At 38.8% G+C, this 23212-nt stretch overlaps 1 protein-coding gene across 4 annotated transcripts; it reads right to left on the reverse strand.

The window, feature by feature from the left end:
- Positions 1-4256: 4256 nt before the first annotated feature.
- On the reverse strand, positions 4257-23212 carry MCTS1 (MCTS1 re-initiation and release factor). 4 transcript variants are annotated; one of them, XR_004819854.1, is made up of 8 exons: positions 22258-22402; positions 21560-21712; positions 20916-21013; positions 15892-16025; positions 13311-13378; positions 11795-12082; positions 10397-10458; positions 4270-8083 (listed from the first exon to the last, which is right to left on the reverse strand). XR_004819854.1 is itself a non-coding variant. In XM_027609353.2 (6 exons), exons 1-6 carry the CDS (start codon positions 22269-22271, stop codon positions 12001-12003), a joined length of 549 nt encoding a protein of 182 aa, XP_027465154.2. In that variant the 5' UTR covers positions 22272-22402; the 3' UTR covers positions 11306-12000. The 4 variants fall into 4 exon arrangements, 1 of the variants encoding a protein (XP_027465154.2); XR_004819853.1 differs by having other exon boundaries at positions 4257-10458; XR_004819855.1 differs by lacking the exon at positions 22258-22402 and adding an exon at positions 22882-23212 and having other exon boundaries at positions 4261-10458.

A 23212-nucleotide genomic window follows, 5' to 3' on the forward strand; every position in this document is an offset into this window, starting at 1 on the left:
TTTGTGATTAAAGTAAAACTTTTAGTTATGTGTTTCCATTACTTGTAATGCTGGTATATGTTCTAAGCCTCTGCAAGTGCCCATGGATTTGCTTTCTCAAAATACACAACCAAACAACAGAGGAAATTAGTTCCCAACTAATGTTAAAGTGAAAGTTGAATTCTGTCCCTGAGAGAAAAAGTGAAAATTACCTATAAAAGTTAATAATTCTCCCAGGAGCTAATTTAGTGGCATTCCTCAGCATACACAAGTTGTCTAACTCTCTACTTCTCTGTGCAGACACTGAAATTGGAGTGGTCACTAAGAATCTCTGTCAGTTGAGATTTCTTTACTTCTGCTAGGCAAATGAGTTCTGTGGAAGTCTCCTTTCAAGAACTTGTTTTGATAGTCTGGCAGTTTCACTTACCTGAGTGGAGTCTGGTCTTTGTTTACCTGTTCAAATTCTGAGATTTTTCCCATATTCATAGTTCGCACCATATCCAAGGGTTTGGGGTGTGGAGGCCTTAACCTCACCATTCACCTTGGATTACCATACCATTTGCCTAATTTCACCGCCTGCCCAGAAGCTTTATCCGGGAGTGAATACAATAGCTCTTGTGCTTATAAATGTGTGAAATACTTGCTGCTGATTTGTCTATAATTGGGTGTGCACATGCTATATTAAGTCAGGTCCATAAGCCCCCCCCATAGGGTGTGAGACCATGACATTTTAGAGATCAGTATTTCCTGTAACTGGCCTCATGATGTTAATGGTCTCCCACAGCTTTTTTTTTTTTTTTAAAGGATTTATTCATTTGAGACACAGAGATAGAGAAGAGAAAGCATGAGCAGGGAGAGAGGCAGAGGGAGAGAGAGAAGCAGGCTCCTTGCTGAGCCAGGAGCCCGATGTGGGGCTCGATCCCAGGACCCTGGGATCATGACCTGAGCCAAAGGCAGACGCTTAACCATCTGAGCCACCCAGGCGCCCCATCCCACAGCTTTTGCAAACCAAAAAGAGAATTTCCTCAAGAGGGCCTCAGGCTTCAAATTATTGATCATCAGTGCATAAAGCGCTTTTTTAAAAATTTATCTGGTTTTCCTTAGTGGGGCTTTTGGTTAAAATGAAGCATTATTAATTTTTAAAAATAATAAAACCTTTTTATCAAGCACTCTAATATGTGGTCTCAGATGCAACTAATACAGATCAGGTCATGGTCAGTGTAAGTACAATGATAAACAGCATCTCCCTGAATGTGACACCCAATTTATAAGTGTCACCTTGCCCCAACAACAATATATTTCAAAGAATTATGCATTTATCACTTTCAATTACATTAGTGTATCGAGGTATAATTGTAATAAATATAGCAGAGAATACATTCCATTGTTTGATTTCCTGGTGGTTCTAAGGTAAAAATTGTTTTTTAGGGTGCCTGGGTGGCTCAGTTGGTTAAGCGACTGCCTTCGGCTCAGGTCATGATCCTGGAGTCCCGGGATCGAGTCCCACATCAGGCTTCCAGCTCGGCAGGGAGCCTGCTTCTCCCTCTGACCCTCTACCCTCTCATGCTCTCTCACTCTCTCTCTCAAATAAATAAAATCTTTAAAAAAAATTGTTTTTTGAACCAAATTGATGCTCTTCAGGGGTGCCTGGCTGGCTCAGTTGGTAGAGCAAGTAACTCTTGATCTTGGAGTTGTGACTTTGAGTCCCACATTGGGTGTAGAGATTAAATTTTTTTTAAGGGGCAGCTGGGTGGCTCAGTCAGTTAAGCGTCTGGTTCAACCCTGAGGTCCTGGGATCTAGCCCTCTGTCAGGCTCCCCACTCAGCAGGGAGTCTGCTTGTTCCTCTCCCTCTGCCCCTCCCCCACCCCCTGCTCACGCTCTCTCAAATGTTTTATTTATTTTTAAGATTTTATTTATTGGGGCGCCTGGGTGGCTCAGTCGTTGGGCGTCTGCCTTCGCCCAACAACTGAGCCACCCAGGCGCCCCAATAAAGTCTTTAAAAAATTTTTTAATAAACCAAATTGATGCTCTTGGTTGTATTTTTATACACAAGTATTCCTTTATAAAATGTTACTTGTCTTAATATGCTGTCTCTTTGAATTTATTTGTACCCAGTCTTGTAGATAAAATCTGATTCAGTAATACAGAAAATAATACTATTGGGGTCATGGTTACAGATTTGATCACTGTGCATTCAGTAGCCAAAAACTGTAACCCTAACCTCACTCTGTCACTGGGGAAAGAATTGCAAAGAGTGGAGGTTAATGGAAATTAATCATGGTTGTGAATATATTTCACAAATGGCTAGTGACTCCCACATTGGACAACACAGGTCTAACCAGGTCCAGAAGTGTGAGATCCACCGGATGAGATGTAAAAGAAAATTTAGGGGTGCCTGGGTGGCTCATTCAGTTAAGCGGCTGCCTTTGGCTCAGGTCATGATTTCAGGGTCCTGGGATTGAGCCCCACGTCAGGCTCCCTGCTCAGGGGGAATCTGCTTCTCCCTCTCCCTCTGCCTTCCCCCCCCACCCCAGCTTGTAGCTCTATCTTTCTCTCAAATAAATTTTAAAATAATTTTTAAAAAAAAATTTAAGATTTCTTCTAAAAGTTGTTTTTACTTTCCTGCATATCTTGAATGCAGTGGAAACTGCAACCTGACTTTTCAGAGGCCCTAGGCCATCTCCTTGTGTGAATTTAATCACTAGATCTTCCTTCTCAAAATTAAAACATTGGGTTTGGAGGAAAATATAGATTAGACCCCTTGGCTTTTTTTTATGTAGCTAAAAGGTTGCTTGTGTATCCATTCTGATTTATAATGCCCAGATTTTTCTGTAATGCATTTAAACCCATCTATTGAGCTTTCTTAAAGGAGGGCACACCTGTATTAGGAAATTTACTGACAGTACAGAGTCTAGTGATGATGTACCACTAATTTCCCCTTCATTTGTTAAGAATATTGTGTTCCTTTTAGTGCCAGCTGACTTGGAATGATGAATTCAGTGAAGGTCTGAGTGGTTATGTGAAGAGCATTGTGTTTGGAGAAGTTTAGCGCTTTTTTGGCATACAAAGAAATTCAGAAATGTTTGCCAACCTCCCCACAAAGGAGTCCCCCAAAGTTTCATTAAAAAATAATCACTCAATAATTCTAGTATCATCAAGGATAAAATATTTAAAGCACAATGGCAAAATTACTTGTTTGGAAAATATGAAATGATGGTATATATCTGGAGTCTCTACCATAATTTTTTTAAAAGAAAGATAAATGCACTTCTGGGGTTCCTGGCTGGCCCAGTAGGAGGAGCGTGAGACTCGATCTCGGGGTCGTGAGTTTGAGCCCCACGTTGAGTGTGGAGATTACTTAATTTTTTTAAAAAGATAAATCCAACTTTGTTCGTGTGGCACCTGTATACTATAATATTCCTTGTATAACTCAACACTAGGCCTGGTATTTTGTGAAAGCAAAAGGAGCCCAAACTCCCTGTACAATTCGTACAGGGAGTCAAACAATCACTTCATGTAAGCTCTGCATGAGCACTAGAACAAGCTATAGTTTATTATTAGAATATAGTGGTCCTTTTGCCTTAAAAGTCCTCAATTTGATAAATGCTACATATTTTAACCCACATAATTCGCATTTCCCTGGTTGTTTTCACTGATTCCATGCAAGAACGGCCACATTGGATTAGGCTGTTGCTTGGGCAATTCGGCAAAAGCCTTAACAGGAAGGGCAGGACCTAAAACTAAAGACTCAAGATTTTCACTGGATGCATGGACGGATGGGAGTGATGGAATAAAGATGTCCTGAATGGGATGGGCTTGCATTTTTTAAAAAAAATGGAATGCTTTGATCTAGTGACTAGGCGATATCCACATAGGTACTCAAAGTGTTGAATAAACAGGGATGTTCTAATAGTCAAAACACCAGCCCCATATGATCTGAGGGGAAAAGGGAAAGGCTGGTCCTAGCTTGATGGAAGAGTGAATACTGGCACTGGGAATCTTCTTTTCCATATTGACCACTCTAAGGCACTCGCCACTAGAGGGAAGCTTCAGGGACTACTGCCCATTCTCCACTCCAGTGCCATGCAATAGAAATAGGTGAGCCGCATGTGTTGTTTTAAATCTTCTAGTAGCCATATTAAAAAGGTAAAGACACAGGTGTAATTACTTTTAGTATTTTATTTTACCCAGTATATCCAAAGTATTGTCAGTTCAACATGTAATCAGCAGAAAAAAAATAATGTCATAGTTTACATTACTTTTTTATTTAAGTCTTTGAAATCCAGTATGTATTTTGGAGTTACAGCACAGGTCTAACCAACTTCAGAAATGATAAGACCCCCACCCCCCACCCCGAGGCTAATATGTGAAATGGGAGAAAACTTTAAGTTCCTTCTGAAAGTCCTATTTATTATTCTGGTTGTCTTGAACGCTATGGAAATTGCAACCTGACTTTTAGCAGGCCCCAGGCCATCTCCTTGCATGAGTCTAATCACTAGACCTTCCTTCTGAAAATTAAATCATTGGATCTTCTTTCTGAAAATTCAATCACTGCATCTGGAACAATACATAGATTAGACCCCTCAACTTTTCTCCTTAGATTATAACTGAACCAAACTGCTCCTCTCATTAATTTTAATATTCACTACTCTTCCCCATTTATCTTTTGGATATATTGATAGTCACAAAGCAGCTGCTATCCTGCCCTTGCACATTATACCCTATAATCTCCCCCATTTAACTAACTCTCCCCCTTGTATCCTTTCCTAAATGGCGTTATCAGCCAAGGCTTCTAAATGGCATAACCTTTAAATGGTCACAAGTCACCTGGCCTGAAGGTGACTAATAGAAAAAGTTCAGCCCTCAGGACTAAGTCCAGTTTCAAAAGATTCTCTCCATATACCCCACCGACGAAGAGGGCAGCGGTTCCCTCAGAAGCACAAATAAGACCCTGTGCAAGCAGCCCGTTCTTAACCACATTCGAATCCTACTGTTTCCCTGCTGTGGATCAGAGGCGTGGCCAACTTGGACTCCTCTCCAATAACCCAGAAATAAAGATGGCGATACGACTGTGGGCCGAGGTTATTTTTTGAAATGTGAAGGCAGACTTTCTGCAAAACAGGGTTTGCAGTCAGGCAGACCTAGGTCCACATCCCAATTCTGTATGTATCTTCAGGAAAGTTCTATAACCCCTCAGGTGCCTTAGTTTCCTCATTTGTAAAATGAGAACTAAAATTTACCTCATGGAATCATACTAAAGATGAAGCAAGATACTGGAATAGAGCTTGTGCATATAGTAGGTGCTCTGGGAATGTTCTCTCCCTCTCCTTCTTAGCCACCTGAACAAGTTTAACTAACACTTTACACAGCTAAATATGCATCAATCCCTTTTATTAAATACCTAGATGGTAAAATATTAAAATGTTGATGTGACTAACAGCTGGTATTGAATATTCAAATTCATAAGGGAACTCCTTAAGTTTTAAGATAACATCTGTACATTTAATCTGTGCCATGCAATCTTCCTCAAACAGCTTTTGTATAAAGTAAATACTTATTTAGGAGAAGTTCAGAAGTTGCTTTTAAGAACATGAACTTAGAGCAAGTTCCCCTTTCACAGCAAATTATACATTATTGAGCCCAAACTGCCCAAATCGGTATGGTTTCTCTCCCCTCACACTTTAATCAAGATGTTTCTCTTTACATAGGCAAAAACCACAGCTTAAATGAGACTCCTGCATTCCCAGTAAATGTATCTGGGCATTTGGTAGTTGAGAGAGAATTGGGTTTGACAACACCCAGAAACTCATGGGGCCATGTGCCTTCTCTCAGACTTCCACATTTGGGAGCAAGAAAGGGGAATTACTTTGCAGACTTCTTTCAAAATATTTTACAAAATACAAAATTTGTACCTTGTAAGTCACGATATAAAATCAGTACAGCATAAGTGTCCGAGTTTTTACTAGACTTTAGCCCCTACTATTTTTAAAACAGAATAAAGCATTGCCCGTGAAAAATGTTTTCTAGTCCTGTACTTTTGGAAAGCATTTAGGAGACACGTTAACTTGATGGGCTACAGACAGTGGTTATCCCACTAAGTGAAACTTTCTACTCTATATTCACATACATTTCAGGTTGAACTTTCTGAAATCTAAAATGCTCACACAAGCAACTTTTAGAAATACCTTAGTCAGGCAAAAGCGTACTTTTTTCTAATCCCGCATAAGTCAACTCTCCAAGAAACCTTCCAGAGCCTACATGGCAAAAAGGACTCTCCTCCCATCCTCCTCATCCTGCCCAACCTAGTCCAGATGTTTATGGGAACAGTGAATTTTGGCTTTACAAAATGAGTTCATCAGCATTAGACCTGATGAAAACAGAATCCAGACCAAGAAGTACATACAAAATCTTTCAGATCATGAGAAAAATTATTGGTAAGACATCTGTATGCAGAAACAGACATTTCAAGCCCTGCTGATAGGGAAGCAAAACCAGAAGAACGTGCACTGCTCCTTTTAAAAGTTGTCTCAAATTTAAGCTCATTCACGGGCAGTATCAATCCAACATGCAGTTTCATCACAAAATCATCTCATTAGTGTGCAAGTTTCCAAGCCTCAGGGTTTCATCATGCATCAGCATAAAAGGACAACCCCAGCATTTGGTGACAAAGAGAGAGAGTGTCCCCTTTTGAAATAGAAAGTGGGAAGAATAAAAACAGATTGCCCGACCTCAAAAGTCTCCCCAATATGGCTTTCCCCAAGGCAAAAAGGGAACTGAATTTAATTTGTTTTCAAGGCATATGTTTGGAGAAATGGCACTTCCTCCAAGCAAGTGCTTACATGATTTATTGCTTATTAAAACAGTCTTTTGCTCACATGCTTGTGAAAATCAATAGAAATTACTTATTTCACCACAGAAGATTAAATGAAAGTTCACAGTTATCATTCACAATCATGTCCTGTGATACAAAATTAAAATTAGAAGGAGAGAAAACTAATCTTTGCATATTTTAAATTGAGTTATTTCCCCCTATGGTAGAGTTCTGGGAACACTTACAATGAACCTGAAGAGAGTGAATGATTATACCCTAAAAGTTCCCTCTACTCACATATTAGCTGAAATTAAAGTACTTTAAAATTGAGGAATGGAACAAGAGCAATAAAAAATAGGATGTGGAAATCATAATTTGTTTTACTTTTAAAATGAGATTTTAAAATGTGTTAGATAACCCATTTAATTAGAATTGAACAATAATGAAGCATGTCATTCTCTGTTAACAATTAGGATTTTAATTAGAAATTACTTCACTAATTGATCTTTTATTTCTCAAAGTGTTCATGGATAAAATTTGGTGTCCTTTCATTTTTCACTCCAGGAGACAAAAATTAATAGTACTAAGTAGTTTGGATGAACAGGATATTACTAGGAGAATTCCAGTGAATCATCTCCTGTATATTTTCCCATACATAAATTATATTCTCCAGGAGGCCAGCCTCTTAAGCAAACCAACCAATCAACGAACCAACCTGCATGCTTAATAGTCTCAACACAGATTAAAAACTGGTTCTCAATCACATTATTCACTCCTGTTCTGATGGAGTTGTAGTCCTTTACAAATACTTAATTAGTTTTAATACAATATTAAACAAATTGGTGTTATAGTTCATTATATGTACTCATTCTTTTACCTGTTATAAAAAGTATACATACAAAATATAAAAACATATAATACAAAGTATACATTTACATGCATCAGTCTCCATGTTGACAGCCATGATTTCTTTAGGAACTATTGCTGAGAGACTGGGATATTAAGAACAATTATATTTAATCTAATTCTTACTGCCTTAACACAACTAGTAACATTCTAAACATAAGTGTTCTGAAGGGCTTTCCAAATATATTTTAATGGCCTAATTCTTACTTGAGTAAGTTTCTGATTGCTTGAGACCTCAGAAGTGATGGTTATATTGACATAGGATGCATACATTTTCATTTTTTTCCTTTCATTATAAATCAGTTCTAGTGGATACTCCTTTAGAAATTGGAACATTTTGAGTTTCGTGAAGAGCCTTGAGAGATATATTCTCAAAATTAAGGAACCTAGATAAACAAAGTTAAAATATTTACCACATTTTGTTTGGGCATACATTCATTTCATATTCCCATTAATATATGACTGCTACATTATTAATATTCTCATGAACAACAGAAAAGTAAAATATTTATTGTAATGAAATACCTGTGCAAATTGAGTCATTTGCCATTCTTATATTTTTTGAAGTACTATGCTTAGAAATACTGTATCCTCAGTAGCTGATTTGTATCCAAAGGAGGAACTTGGCTGGATATAATCATTGTTTGACAAATGGCATATGACCTTCTGTTTGGGGACTATCAAATTCCTCGAATTGGAAATGTTCATGACTACCCCTGGGATAAATCCAGCTGTCTGTTTTGGGTCCAGAACATTAGAAAAAAAGAAAAGGAAAAATGCAGCTGCCAAGAGACCACCACCAAACCACTATAATAGTCTGCTAGAAGAGGGCTGATCAGGCCTTTCTATTACTGCACAATGGGTCAGCCATCTGAGTTGGAATGCTGAATCATTGCAACTCCAAGACATCTGGATGTTTTTAACCTTCTCACATTGGATACAATCTAAGGAATATTTTTATATTTAGCTCATGTGTAATTTGCAAAGTTTGGTGACCGAAATTGTAAAAGTATTAGTAGTTCCCAGTGGCTTTATAAATCGGTATTGGGCTGTCACCATTACCCAGATTTTTAAAAAATGTAAATTTACTCACTAGCCTGGAAGTTCCTTAAGGGCAAGGGCCACTTGTGTATTATTCATCTTTGTGCCACATCACCTAGAACCTAGCAGGTATTCAAAAAATGTTCACTGAGGGGACGCCTGGGTGGCTCAGTCAGTGAAGCATCTGCCTCTGGCTCAGGTCGTGATCCCGGGGTCCTGGGATCGAGTCCTGCATCGGGCTTCCTACTCAGCGGGGAGCCTGCTTCTCCCTCTCCCTCTGACTCTGCCTCTCACCCTACTTGTGCTCTCTTTCTGTCAAACAAATAAATTAAAATCTTTAAAAAAAAAAAGTTCACTGAGCTGAACTGACCTTGGCTGAGTATGTCAGATACATAGAATGGCTACATTATAGGCAGGCTTCACACAAAGTTAATTCTGAAACTAAAAATGAACTGAAGACACATTGCCTTAGAGAAAACAGGCTCTCCCTGTATTCCTAGTCTCAGGAATGTGGGTAGACCAGGTTTCCTTTAAGCATAAGACCTCAAGAGGCTGAGATGCTAGTTTAACCTATTTGAATTGGCTTTCCTGCATGACCTAATGTTGAGACACTGACCAGGCTCCCAGCGTAGAGTGACACCCCTGACTAACACCATGACCTGAGGCCTCAGACCCAGGGGAAGGAGAAAACATACATATTTAGTCCACATCACCAAGGCAACAGAGTCACTATACCTCAGCATAGTAGGAAAAACAAGCACAGATGATGATGTTAAATATTTTTAAAGTGTTCCCCACACCCACTGTTAACAGTGGTTAGAAATAAGGATAAATTATTTCAGAAACCAAGCAATTAAAGGTTTTAACTTCTCTAATATGTATGTGCTTTGTTTGTCATTGCTAACACTCCATAGGCAATCTTGGTCGATTAACATTAACTTAGTACCAAAACTAGAGGTTCAAAGTTTGGTTTTGACATCAATGACTCAGATAGTCTCTTTTTAAGAATGTAAGGTGCTACAGGCCTCAAATAGGGTGCCTCATCCCTCAAGTGGAGAGACATCTGAATTTGAAACTGGTAAGTCAGCACAAAATGAGACTGTTGAAGAAACCTACTCTGAAGGATGATTTATAAATGGGTCACTGATGAGACTATACTTTTATCCATCAGGAATAAATAGTAAAATATAACAATATACTAAGTTGTAGAATATAACTGTCATGACAAAGGAAAATATTCTACATAGAACTTAAAAAGAATATAGGAAGTAAAATATCAGGGTTCCTCTACAGGCTAGGAAAGATTGTGGCAGACATAAGCATTCTAATTAATGATGAAGTAAGAAAAATTCTCTAAGCCTTACACCAGCCCAGATGAAATATTCCCCCAAATTTCAACCTTCCCTTACTCTTATCCATGTTCACCAAGAAACTTCCTGTTTACTAATTGTGTATCCTAAGCAGACTTACCACTATAAATTAACACATTCACATTCTAATGTGGGACTCCTCAAGTCTTACAAGTTTCATTAGTGGGAAATAGTTTCTCAGTCTGAGGGTCAGAGCCTGGATCAATAACCTTCACCTATGTTATATCTTGGGGGTCCAGCTGCAACAGCCAGCCAAATGGTCTCTCTCTTTTTACTATCCACCCTCACCTTTCTCACCACCTTCTAACTGTAACATGGGTCACCACAATCTTGTAAATGTCTGTATCCATCTGAAAAATAAAATCACATGTCATATATTTGTAAACAACCAAATGAAAATGACTGAGACACTAGAACAGCAAGGTTATTAAGAAAGACTTACTGTCACTATATAAATTCCCATTTAATTCTCATTTAATTCCCGAAACAGCTTACTGTTCTTACTGAAATAAGTCCATGGCCTTCATGTAACACTTATGATAGGAGATACATGTTCTTTGGGGGATACAGTGAGGACCCAAATCTGGAAGTTCTGAGCATCTGTGTAGTATGAGTTTACCCAGCTTCAGGACAGGGCACTAAATAAATTCAACCTGAATCTCATCAAGCCTATCTGTTTATGGGTTACACAGGGGGCACAAAAACAAGTTAAACTACTTTACAGTGATACAACTGACAAAATCCAGAATGGGGGAGAAAACTCTGTAAGACAAAACAACCAGATTTCTTCAATCATTAATTTAAAGGGGAAAAGACAAAGGGAGAACTTCTAACTTAAGAGACTTAAACAAATAACCACCAAATGCAATATATGGACTTTGTCTGGGACCAATTTCAAGCAAACCGATGGTTAAAAAATAAACAAAGAGGAAATCAAGTTCACTTGTCACATATTTGAACCGGATATTTGATCATATTAAGAAACAGTCAAATTTTTTAGGTGTGATGATTTTTTTTAAAAAAACCCACTTATCGGGCACCTGGGTGGCTCAGATGGTTAAGCATCTGCCTTCAGCTCAGGTCATGATCCCAGGGTTCTGGGATCGAGCCCCACATTAGGCTCCTGGCTCAGCTGGGAGCCTGCTTCTCCCTCTCCCTCTGCCTCTCTCCCTGCTCATTCTCTCTCTCTCTCTGTGTCTGAAGTGAATAAATAAAATCTTTAAAAAAAATAAAAATAAAAAACCCACTTATCTTTTAAAAGTACATATTAAAGTATGGATAAAATGATATATCTGGGATTTGCTTCAAAATTACTGGGGAGTGGGGTGGGAAGGAGTAAATGAGATACAGATGAAGTAAGATTTGCCATGAATTGAAACTGGGTGATGGATACAGAAAAGATCCATTATACTATTCCCCACATATTTTCATATATGTTTGGAATTTTCCATAATGGAAAGTTTAAAAACAACAACAAGCAAACAAACAAAAAACACACACAAAAGAGAAGGGGCATTTCCAGGGAGTAATGGGAGAAAATTCCCAGTCTAGGTTCCAGCCCCATTAAGTAGTCAGATTCTCTGGGGGTCAGCCATATACTATCAAGTTCATTTACCAAGTCCTGCCCTTCATTTTACATCATTAGCCTAAGAAAGGACAACAAGTTGTCTGAGTTTGAGTACTTACCAAATACCTCTTAATGTCCAAGTTTGCTACCCAATCTTAACTTGACTTTAAGAAAAATTAAAATAATTTTTGAAGCCAACAGAATTTTAGCATCTGTTGAATTTATTCAGCATAACCAGAGGTATTGTCTTCATGCTGTCACACACAGACACAAACACAGATACAGCACAATATCCATATTTAGCCAAGTGCATTCCTTCCGAGGCTCATTTATACGTCTTCATATGCCACAGCCCATCATTTAAATAATGGATATTTTCAATGCCAATTCCTTTGTTGACTTTCTCACTGTAGAAAGAAAAAAGCATATAAACATATTGTTATGAATTTTTATAGGCTTACTTATGGTAAATATAATTCAAAGTGCATTGCTATTTTGCAATTATTGAGCCACATGTAGGGAATTTATTTATATTACATTAACATTATTGACTACATTAAACTACATTACTCTGCGGCAGTTCCTGTCTTAAAGTGATGCTAGTGATCTAACTAGTTAGTCTATACAAACAAAGTAATGATGTCACCATACCAGGAGAACATCAAAGTGTTACACTTAACCGTGAAACAAAATTAACAGGAATAATTTGGTAATCAAATGAGTTCCAAAGTTTTTCAGTATATTGACTATATTTTGGTAATATATCTTTAATATTTCCTTAATATTCTATACCACCAGGTCAAAACAGAAGATAAACACTGTGTGGTACTGAACTATGTCACTGTTTTAAAAACTAACAGCAGGGTGCCTGGGTGGCTCAGTTAAGCGGCCGACTCTTGATTTTGGCTCAAGTCATGATCTCAGGGTCCTGGGATTGAGCCCCGTGTCAGGCTCCGTGCTCAGTGAGAAGTCTGCTCAAGGATTCTCTCCCTACCTCTCTCTCTCTCTGTCCCTCCCCTTGCTCTTTCTCTCCCTCTCTCTCTAAAAAAAAAAAAGAAATCTTTTTTAAAAATTAAAAAATTAGGGGCGCCTGGGTGGCTCAGTTGGTTAAGCGACTGCCTTCGGCTCAGGTCATGATCCTGGAGTCCCAGGATCGAGTCCCACATCGGGCTCCCTGCTCAGCAGGGAGTCTGCTTCTCCCTCTGACCCTCCCCCGTCTCATGCTCTCTCTCTCTATCTCATTCTCTCTCTCAAATAAATAAATAAAATCTTTAAAAAAAATCATTTAAAAAAATAAAAATTAAAAAATTAAAAAAACTAACAGCAAAACATCTTTCCTCCCACCCAATTTAAATCATACTAAATAAGAAGTTCCTAAAATATCACATACATACATATAAAACAGCTGTGTTGGCACACAGTTCTTTTCAGAGTGCTTAAGAAAGAATGCAATCCCAGAGACAGAATAGGTTTCAATGGCTTCCTAAGAGTTAGAAAAAATCAGAAATGAAGCTTCTGTGCTTAAATATTTGTAGGATGTGGTATGAATGAGAGCAAATTTCACCTGTAATTCTGATGCTTTCTGAGTAGGTGACCCATGCCTCAAAAGCTTAGGGGAACTAACATGAGACTTACATATCTTCTGCAGACATCTTCATGACTCCGACACACAGAGCATGCTGTTTTCCTTCTGCCATGATTGCCTGAAAACACACAGCTAAGAAAACTATTTATCAAAATGCCTTAGAGAGGGGGTTCAGACAATGATCACATTACTAGTGAAGCCATTTTCAACCCATCTTGTATCCTCACCCAGACCATCAACACTCCTTGAGGACAGGGACCTAGCAGAGTCTGTAGGCACATTGTAAATATTCAATAAATGCTAAATGAATGAATCTAATTATCATTCTTAGTTTTTAAGTTAAGTGCTAATACCGGGGCACCGGGGTGGCTCAGTCATTAAGCGTCTGCCTTCGGCTCAGGTCATGATCCCAGGGTCCAGGGATCAAGCCCCGCATCGGGCTCTCTGCTCAGCGGGAAGCCTGCTTCTCCCTCTCCCACTCCCCCTGCTTGTGTTCCCTCCCTCGCTGTCTCTCTCTCTGTCAAATAAATAAAATCTTTTTTAAAAAAGTTAAATGCTGATACTATAACCCAATGCCAGCAAAACCAAAATAAGTCATGCAAAAAAGGAGATAAAATTTCTTGCATTAAAAACTGTGAAATAAATACATATGAAGTGTTCTAATGTTTTAATCACTGAATGGTGGTTTTATGTAATAGACACTTTAAAATAATAATTATACCCCAATCTATCTTTAAGAACTCAGTGTAAGTTTCAACCTTTCTAGAACAACCAAAATGTTCTTGGTTATCACTTGAAGCATTTAGAATGTTAAACATTGTGAGGTGCCTGGGTGCCTCAGTCGGTTAAACGTCTGCCTTCGGCTCAGGGTCCTGGGATCAAGCCCTGCATGGGGCTCTCTGCTCAGTGTGGAATCTGCTTCTTCTTCTGCCTCTACCCCCACTTATGCTCTCTCACGCGCACGCTCTCTCTCTCTCTCTAATAAATAAAATCTTAAAAAAAATAAAATGTTAAACATTGCAGTACATATTTTACAAAGTAAAAGTTCAAGGGTACACAGTATCTCTCTGCACTAGTTTTGCAACTGTCTAAAAGTCTATAATTATTTCAAAATAAAAATTACTTAAAAAGCAAATGCTAGGTACTAGGAAAAATTTCCATTTAAGGGAAACTCCCGAACTATTAACCTACAACACTTAGGAAAATCATAAACATAAACAAAACCCGTCCTTACAGAATACTATTCTCCATTTTCTCCATCGTACTTTCAGTTCATACATTCGATGTTCCAAAAATATTTGAGCACTTATGATGTGACCAGTATGTCAATATAAGCTGTTCCTAAGATATAAACCTACACTTTATACTACCCCTTAAATATAACTGCCACAACAGAGGATACTGTCCTTTCAAGTACAGGACACTCTTAAACCCACTCCAATGGCCTCTCCACTCCACAGTGATTTCCCTACTCCTACCAAGTATTTTCTCAACCTGAAGCAAATGGCCACTTTAAGTATGACAAAAGAAAAGATATCTCCTGTCCAGATAGTTGACAAAAACCTAGTTAACCTAGAATATAGCAAACCACTGCTGTAGAAATGAAAATAATGCACAATTATTCAGCCACATCATGAGTTTTAAGGACTACCTGAAACTTAAACATTTCTCTTTGAGAAAATATGTTCTGAGGTCCAAAGAGCCAACTTAAAAATGAACTTTAAAATTAAAGTTGGGAATTGTCCATATTTCCCACTACCCACTTCTAATACTCTACCTGGTACCTGAGCTCTTTTCCCTTTTGAGTGCTTTTACTTCAGTGTATATGGGTAAGCCAATGGTAAAAGTAGCAAGCTGATGTCCAAAGAAGTGATACAATCGTATCATACATATCCTCTCCATTAATAATCAAATTTTATTATTATTTTCTTTAAAGATTTTATTTATTTATTTGAGAGAGAGTGTATAAGCAAGAGAGAAAGCACAAGCCGGGTTGGGGGCAGGGAGAGGGAGAGGGAGAAGGAGACTCCCCGCTGAGCAGGGAGCCCGATGCGGGGCTTGATCCCGGGATCATGACCTGAGCCGAAGGCAGACGCTTAACCAACTGAGCCACCCAGGTGCCCCAATAATCAAGTTTTATACTGTGCCCTGAGTCTGATAACACTGGGCTATAACTGGGCTGAAATGCAGCTGGGACTCTTTCATTCCTTGTTCCCATTTAACTTCTAAGATGGGACAAAATTTAGTCTCAAGAAATGATGTTACTGAGCACCTGGGTGGCTCAGTTGGTTAAGCGACTGCCTTCGGCTCAGGTCATGATCCCGGAGTCCTGGGATCGAGTCCCGCATCAGGCTCCCGGCTCAGCAGGGAGCCTGCTTCTCCCTCTGACCCTCTCCCCTCTCATGCTGTTTCTCTCTTGCTCTCTAATAAATAAAAAATAAATAAATAAATAAATAAATAAATGAAAAGAAATGATGTTATTTCCCACATTTTGAAATGTAACCAGAAAGGTATAACAGTAACAGTAACCTCCAAAAAGTACATCTAATCTTCTCTTGGACAAAAGATCTTTCAGTAATGACAAAAATACTGTGAATACATTTTTCAACAGTTACAGCCTGGGAAGGATACAACAATCGTATCTACTGCAGCAGGGTAAAGTTTAGCTCCAGGAGAAGTTAAACCTGGACACATGATATTTGCTCCACTGAGTACAAATTTGATGGCTCCTTTATCAACTTGCTGGTGTGGCAGGATAAAAGGATCTAGAAGAAAAGAAATACATTACATAAATTAATGAGACTAATGACTCAACAGAAAATAGCAAAGGACGTGAACAAATATTTCCCCAAATTACAAGGGAGCCTGGGTGGCTCAGTCAGTTAAGCGTCTGCCTTCGGCTCAGGTCATGATCCTGGGGTCCTGGGATCGAGCCCCACATTGGGCTCCCTGCTCAGCAGGGAGTCTGCTTCTACCTCTCACTCTCCCTCTGTGCTCTCTCTCTCTCTCTCACATAAATAAAATCTTAAAAAAAATATTTCCCCAAATTACAGTATTCTGACAGATGCAAAATAAAACTGAAACACACCATCCTTCATTTATCAAATTGGTAAATGTCTTTTAAAGATTTTATTTATTTATTTGTCAGACAGAGAGACAGAGAAAGGCTGAGCACAAGCAGGGGGAGCGGCAGGCAGAGGGAGAAGCAGGCTCCCTTCTGAGCAAGGAGCCCAATGCAGGACTCGAACCCAGGACCCTGGGATCATGACCTGAGCCAAAGGCAGACGTTTAACCGACTGAGCCACTCAGGTGTCCACACATTGGTAAATATTTTCAACAGAAGTAATTCCCAGGGCTAATGTAGGAAAACTGGCATTCTTATATACTGCTAGAAGGCTTATAATTGGGTACAATCTTTCTTTAGGACTACTTGGCAACATGTATCAACAGTCTTGAAAACGTTCAAACCCCTTGACTCAGTAATTCTATTCCTAGGACTTTATCCTATGAAAAAATTAGAGATATATAATATATTTAGGTAGAAATATATTCATTGCCGTACTACTCTTTATAATAGAATAAATTGGAATCAACCTAAATGTCCAACAATAAAGAGATAAATGACTTAAGGTATGTCTATAATATACATAAAATAGAACCATACTTTTGGAGACTATGTAATACCCTGGTAAATGTTCATAATATAATGTTAAGAGAAAAAAAACAACAAAAAAAAAACCACCAAAGAGATCAGTGGGTGCTAGGGGTTGAGGGGAAGGGGAGGGGGAGAGGGAGGAGGAAGGGACAAAGAGGTGGAGCAGAGGATTTTCAGGGCAGTGAAACTATTTTATGATACTATGATAGTACATAGTGATACTGTAACAGTGGATACATAACATTATGCATTTGGCAAAACCCACAGAATGTACAATGCAAAGAATGAACCCTAATGTAAACTATAGACTTTGGTTAATAATAATGAATGAACGTTGGTTCATCAATCATAACAAATGCATTACATCAATATAAGATGTTAATAACAAGGGAAGGGGGCGCCTGGGTGGCTCAGTTGGTTAAGTGACTGCCGTCGGCTCAGGTCATGATCCTGGAGTCCCGGGATCGAGTCCCGCATCGGGCTCCCTACTCAGCAGGGAGTCTGCTTCTCCCTCTGACCCTACCCCCTCTCATGTGCTCTCTCTCTCTCATTCTGTCTCTCAAATAAATAAATAAAATCTTTAAAAAAAATAACAAGGAAAGGGGGGGTAGGAAGTATATGGGAACTCTGTGCTTTCTGCCCCATTTTTCTGTAAACCTACAACTGTCCTAAATAAGAAACTCCATTAATTAAAAACTATTTAATGGAGAGCCCAATTTAAAAAGGAAAAAACATATACATTTATACACACACAACATAGGAAATATTTTGATGAAAATACGCCAATAGGGGCACCTGGGTGGCTCAGTCAGTTAAGCTTCTGCCTTCAGCTCAGGTCATGATCCCAGGGTCCTGGGATCGAGCCCTGCATTGGGCTCCCTGCTCAGCGAGGAGTCTGCTTCTCCCTCTGCCCCTCCCCCTGCTTGTGTTCTCTCTCCCTCTCTTAAATAAATTAAAAAAAAAAAAGAAATACACCGATATACTAACCATGGTTATCTCTAGGTCAGGGAAATACAGATGATTTCATTTCTCTATTTTCCAACTCTCTAGAATGAACATAAATTCCTTTTGTAATCTCAAAAAATTTATTTTTGTGTGTGTATGTGTGTCTACTAACGGTTCTTAATCTAAGAAGTAAAGGATCCCTGAAGGATTCAAAACTTTTTAGACCTCTCAGAGCTTTCTGGGAATAATAATAACCGGTAAAATTTATCCACTTCAATGTCTTACCACTAGCCCTCCCACTAGTCAGAGAACAAGTAAGTCTTCTCCCTACCAAGACTACAAATTAAACATGGCTCCAAATTTAAACATCTTACTGAAAAAAAGGAACCTGAATGAATGCATTTATACATAATTTGTTTTCTACTTCTCCATCCTCGTTAATACCTACCCTTTAATAATAATGATGATGGTGACAGTAATACATAATAGTAGTAGACATTTTTTGAACAATTAGTACATCATTACAATGGCTGTCATATTTTGAGGCATTGCTGTGTTCTGAGCATTGTGTTAGATGCATTATATACACAGTCTCATTTAATCCTCACAACCCTGGGAGATAATACAATATATCCTTTTTATTAAAGATTTTATTTATTTATTTGAGAGAGCTAGAGAATGTGAGTGTGCACAGGGGAGGAGGAGAAAGAGAGAGGATTCCAAGGAGACTCAGAGCTAAGCACAGAGACTGACACAGGGACAATATATCCATTTTTAAAGATAAGGCAACAGGGGCGCCTGGGTTTCTCAGTCGGTTAAGTGTCTGCCTTCGGCTCAGGTTGTGATCTCAGGGTCCTGGGATCGAGTCCCGCATTGGGCTCCCTGCTCAGTGGTGAGTCTGCTTCTCCCTCTGCCTGCCACTTCCCCCTACTTGTGCACTCATGCACTCTCTTTCTCTGACAAATAAATAAAATCTTTTAAAAAAATAAAGATAAGGCAATAAAGCTTAAGCAAGTTAAGTGACTTGACCTGTTTAAATGGCTTGGCAAAAATGACCGGCACCGGGAATTGAACCCAGGTGTACCTAACTCCAAGTATGGTTTTAACTACCATATTACCCTGCTTCTTGCACATCAATAACTTTAGGATGTCCAAAAGGCTGGTTCCTGGCAAAATATTATTAAATAGGAACATTTTTCTCTTCCAACATATTATGCAAATGCTTAACATACAGGAAAACCATAAGAATAGTTCAATGAACACTTGGACACCATCCATTTAGATTGAACAACTGTTCATTAACCCTTTGCTCTACTTGCTTTGTGTCTATTTATGCACACACATTTTGTCCTCCACCATTTGAAATTTCAGATGTAGTGCTTTACTATAAGTACCTATCACCTAAAAATAAAGTCATTCTCCTACATAACCACAACACTATTATCATACTAAAAACTTAACAGTAGTTCCACAATATTGTCTTATACCCAAACCATATTCAGATTTCCCCCCAAGAGTCTAAGAAAGTGTTTTATAGCTTTTGAGGCAGGGGAGGAGGGCTTGAATTTTGTTTTTGTTTTTGTTTTTTTAATATTTTATTTATTTATTTGACAAAGAGAGAGAGAACACAAGTAGGCAGAGTGGCAGGCAGATGGAGAGGGAGAAGCAGGCTCCCCGCTGAGCAGGGAGCCGGATGTGGGGCTCGATCCCAGGACCCCAGGATCATGACCTGAGCCGAAGGCAGCCGCTTAACCGACTGAGCCACCCAGGCGCCCCTTGAATTTTGTTTTTTAAACCAGGATCCAATCTAGATTCATGCAATACATTTGAATATTTTGTCTTTGTCCTCTTTTAGTTAAGTATGAATTAATGTCATCAAAATGTCCTAATGTCACCAAAATATTTTCATTTTAAACTTTTCCCATTGCATCAGGACTTAGTTTCTCTCCCTTGTACTTTTTTAACCTGAGGAAATCAATACTTAATCAAGTAATTGTAAATAATCCTTTCTAAATATTAAAATGCTTCACCTCTTTTAAGACTTGCCTTACTGCTCCAGACCTCCACTCCACCAGGTAACTCAAAATTGATCTCTTCTTACCAAAAACCAAACTCATTAGTTACCACTACCATCTACAGAGCCCTCCAGTTGCTCCCTTCCTTTCTGCCTCTTAGCTAGAATGCCAGAAATACACTGGTTTGAAAAGGAGAAATTTTTTTTAAAGATTTTGTTTATTTATTTGAGAGAGAGAGAATGAGAGATAGAGAGCACATGAGAGGGAAGAGGGTCAGAGGGAGAAGCAGACTCCCTGCTGAGCAGGGAGCCCGATGTGGGACTCGATCCCGGGACTCCAGGATCATGACCTGAGCCGAAGGCAGTGGCTTAACCAACTGAGCCACCCAGGCGCCCTGAAAAGCAGAAATTTTAACTTCACAGTTGAAAACCTCTTGTGCATGGGGATCGTATCTCCTTTGGATTTTCTTTTGTAACGTACTCGATCTGACAATATACAAATATAAGTATGTAATAAACATTTCGTTTTATAACACCTGACCTTGGCACTTAACTAACAATAATGGGACTCCCACAATTAGCCAATGCTTTCCCTTATATAGAGTTATCTCCACAAGGCAAATCTAGATACAAATTTAAAAGAAGGAAGTGCTCACAGCACTTATCACAGTTTGTGAATATATATCCGTGTAATTATCTAATTGTTGTCTATTCTTCCAACTAGACTGTTAGCTTCATAGGGACAGGAACAATGTCTGCCTTTGCTTCCCATCATATTCTCAAGTAGCTAGCTCAGTGCCTGACACATGGTAAGTTCAATAAATATTTGCTGAATGAATGAATGAATGTTCTTTCTTGGCCTTTCTGGAATGCATAATAAGAAAATTTGCATTTTTCAGATTTACCACAAGATGGGGATTCATTTTAGTTTTATATTCCATATTACCTAGTATTAATAAATAAGTTAACTACCAGAAGTCACTTTCAACTCCTTTTATATCTTTCCATATCCCCAAATACATATTTTCTAACAAGACTTACATTTGTGAAGTAACCTTAGGGTTGGATAAAAAGGCCCTTCTCTTTGTCTAAAAAATAGTAATTCTCCATTTACTGTAAGGATTTCTATATGTTCATGGCTGTAAGACAAATGTCACAAAGTACCAAGTTAGATATCTTCTTTCAAAAATGAATATGCCAAACATCCTTTAAATAACAAAAAATATGAAACGTATATATACAAAGATACAGTAACCTCTGTTTAACTTCATTAAATATCCAGGCAAAAAAGCATTGTTTAAATTGTTTCACCTACCATACCAGTCCAGTAGAGAAAAAAAAGACGATTATGACCTACTACAATTTTATTTCATTTTATTATTTTAATTTCATTGTTAGATAATTCAATAAAACAAATATCTAGAGTACAAACTGAAATAAATTAAAGCCTGAATAAAAACACTTAACTCTTTAATAAAACAATCAGTACACAAAGTCATATTTTTCAGGGACATAGAGAAACACTTGAAAATACAAATATTGATGTTTTAGTTATTCTGTTTCTCTACTCCTATAATCAATCTACCGATGGTTAATGTGAAAATAATTCCATTTATTATGAGTGCAATCTAATCATACAATATTCAGCTACTCTGAGCTCTATATAGAGAAAAATAAAGACTTACCATCGCACTATTTTGACAGGATCTTTCTTAGGCATGATTTGATTAAGCCATGGCTCAATACCTGGAAATTGTTCTATCAATTGGTTCTTAATACCCTTTATAACTGAGGTTTTCAACTGGATGCAGTTGGACACATTTTCTTTTTCATCAAATCTGTCAAATGATTTTTGCAAGGAAAAAGGCATTTCTAAGCAGACATATCAAAATAGCTAAAGGTATTGTTTTAATTAGTCAACTATTCCCAAGTATTTAGATGTCTAAAATAATTATGAAATAGTTTTTTAAAATACCATTTCCCTTCAATTCTGTCCAGCACAAAACCAGTGTCTTAATACAATATTAAACTGTCATGTATACACAATGGGGGGGGGCGGGAAGGGGTAGAATATGAGGCATATTTCATATTATAATCTGTAATCAGCTACACAAATGTCTTTCCTGGAAAACCCTACTCAATTCTACCTAGGAAGAAACAGATTCCCACCTCTAACAAAACCTGTGTGAAAAAACAAAAGTAAAACAAAACAAAACAAAAAACCCTCGGGCGCTGAGACACAAAAGACCAACCCAAATATAACACAGAAAACTGGCCCCTGCTAGGCTATGTAATCTGCCGAGATTTTTTTTTAAAGTGATGATGACGATGATTTCTAAGATCTCTATTTATTTTTGTTCAAAATGTCATGCACAAAACCCACCTTCCTTTGCCCATGTTCCCCCTTTGCTTTTTGCGTCTAGCAAGTCTGGAAGGTAAACCCACTACGTAGGTTCCCAAAGAATTTTTGTCTTCCTTACACTGAATAGCCTATGGGGGCAATAACGCTATTTTCAAGACAAGGTTAATCTGGCAGCTAGGCAATAAGCATGACAGGCCGCTTGCTTCCTGTCACCCAGACTCCTTCACTGCCATGACCCAGGAAGTCAAGCCTTCCCTTATTCAGTTCATAACTAATAAACATATGGCAGTGAGTGCAGGGCTCTCCTCTCAGCTAAAGAGGATATATACCCTTAAATCACGGTGCAAGATTGTGATTGGTAGAACCCTAGGAATAGGGATAGGATTGGGAGAGGGGACAAAAGAGAAAGAGGGGTAAGGAAAAAGAAAATGAGGGTGGGAGGATCAAAACCCGACTGAAGATTAGGGATGGAAAGGCTACAGTGTTGCAAGTTGCGAGTGAGAGCATAGTACTATAGAAGACCTTGCGGAGTAAGGCTGGCAGGGGCGGGGGAGAGAGAAAGAGGATCTTTGCTCTCGCCCTCTTCCCCACCCCCACCCCCACCACCTTTGTAAGCAGCCGATGGAGGCCACAGCATGTCCTTACTTCTTGAACATGATCCAAGGTGAAGGGGGCGACGATAGGGAAGGGCCCGGAATGGGAAAAAATTTGAATTAGCAAGGGTCCGGCAGATCCTCTTAACACGAGGAAGGCCGGCACTGACAGTCGGAGCTGCTGTCGTTATCCGGAAAGGGAGACAGCCAGCCGCACTTTACGGTTCTCAATGAAATTTGACTACTTCCGCTCCTCTGAACACGTCGGCGCTTTTGCCGGCCCTTTTTGGGCGACCGATTCCCCCTCCAGAGAGGAGAGTTGGAAGGGCGGGACTAGAGAAGGAAGAAGAGATAGATAGAGCAATCATTCCAGCTGCAGGAAG

The sequence above is a fragment of the Zalophus californianus genome, chromosome X, assembly GCF_009762305.2.
Source record: "Zalophus californianus isolate mZalCal1 chromosome X, mZalCal1.pri.v2, whole genome shotgun sequence".
NCBI lineage: Eukaryota > Metazoa > Chordata > Mammalia > Carnivora > Otariidae > Zalophus > Zalophus californianus.

Bases quoted from the DNA above. Each gene is read 5' to 3' on its own strand.
- MCTS1 (XM_027609353.2), bottom strand. The intron at 13,379-15,891 runs GTATCCTTCCCA...GTGTGTTTTCAG, and splicing joins CTGCAGTAGATACGATTGTT to GCAATCATGGCAGAAGGAAA. The intron at 12,083-13,310 runs GTAAGTCTCATG...TTCTTTCTACAG, and splicing joins AAGATGTCTGCAGAAGATAT to TGAGAAAGTCAACAAAGGAA.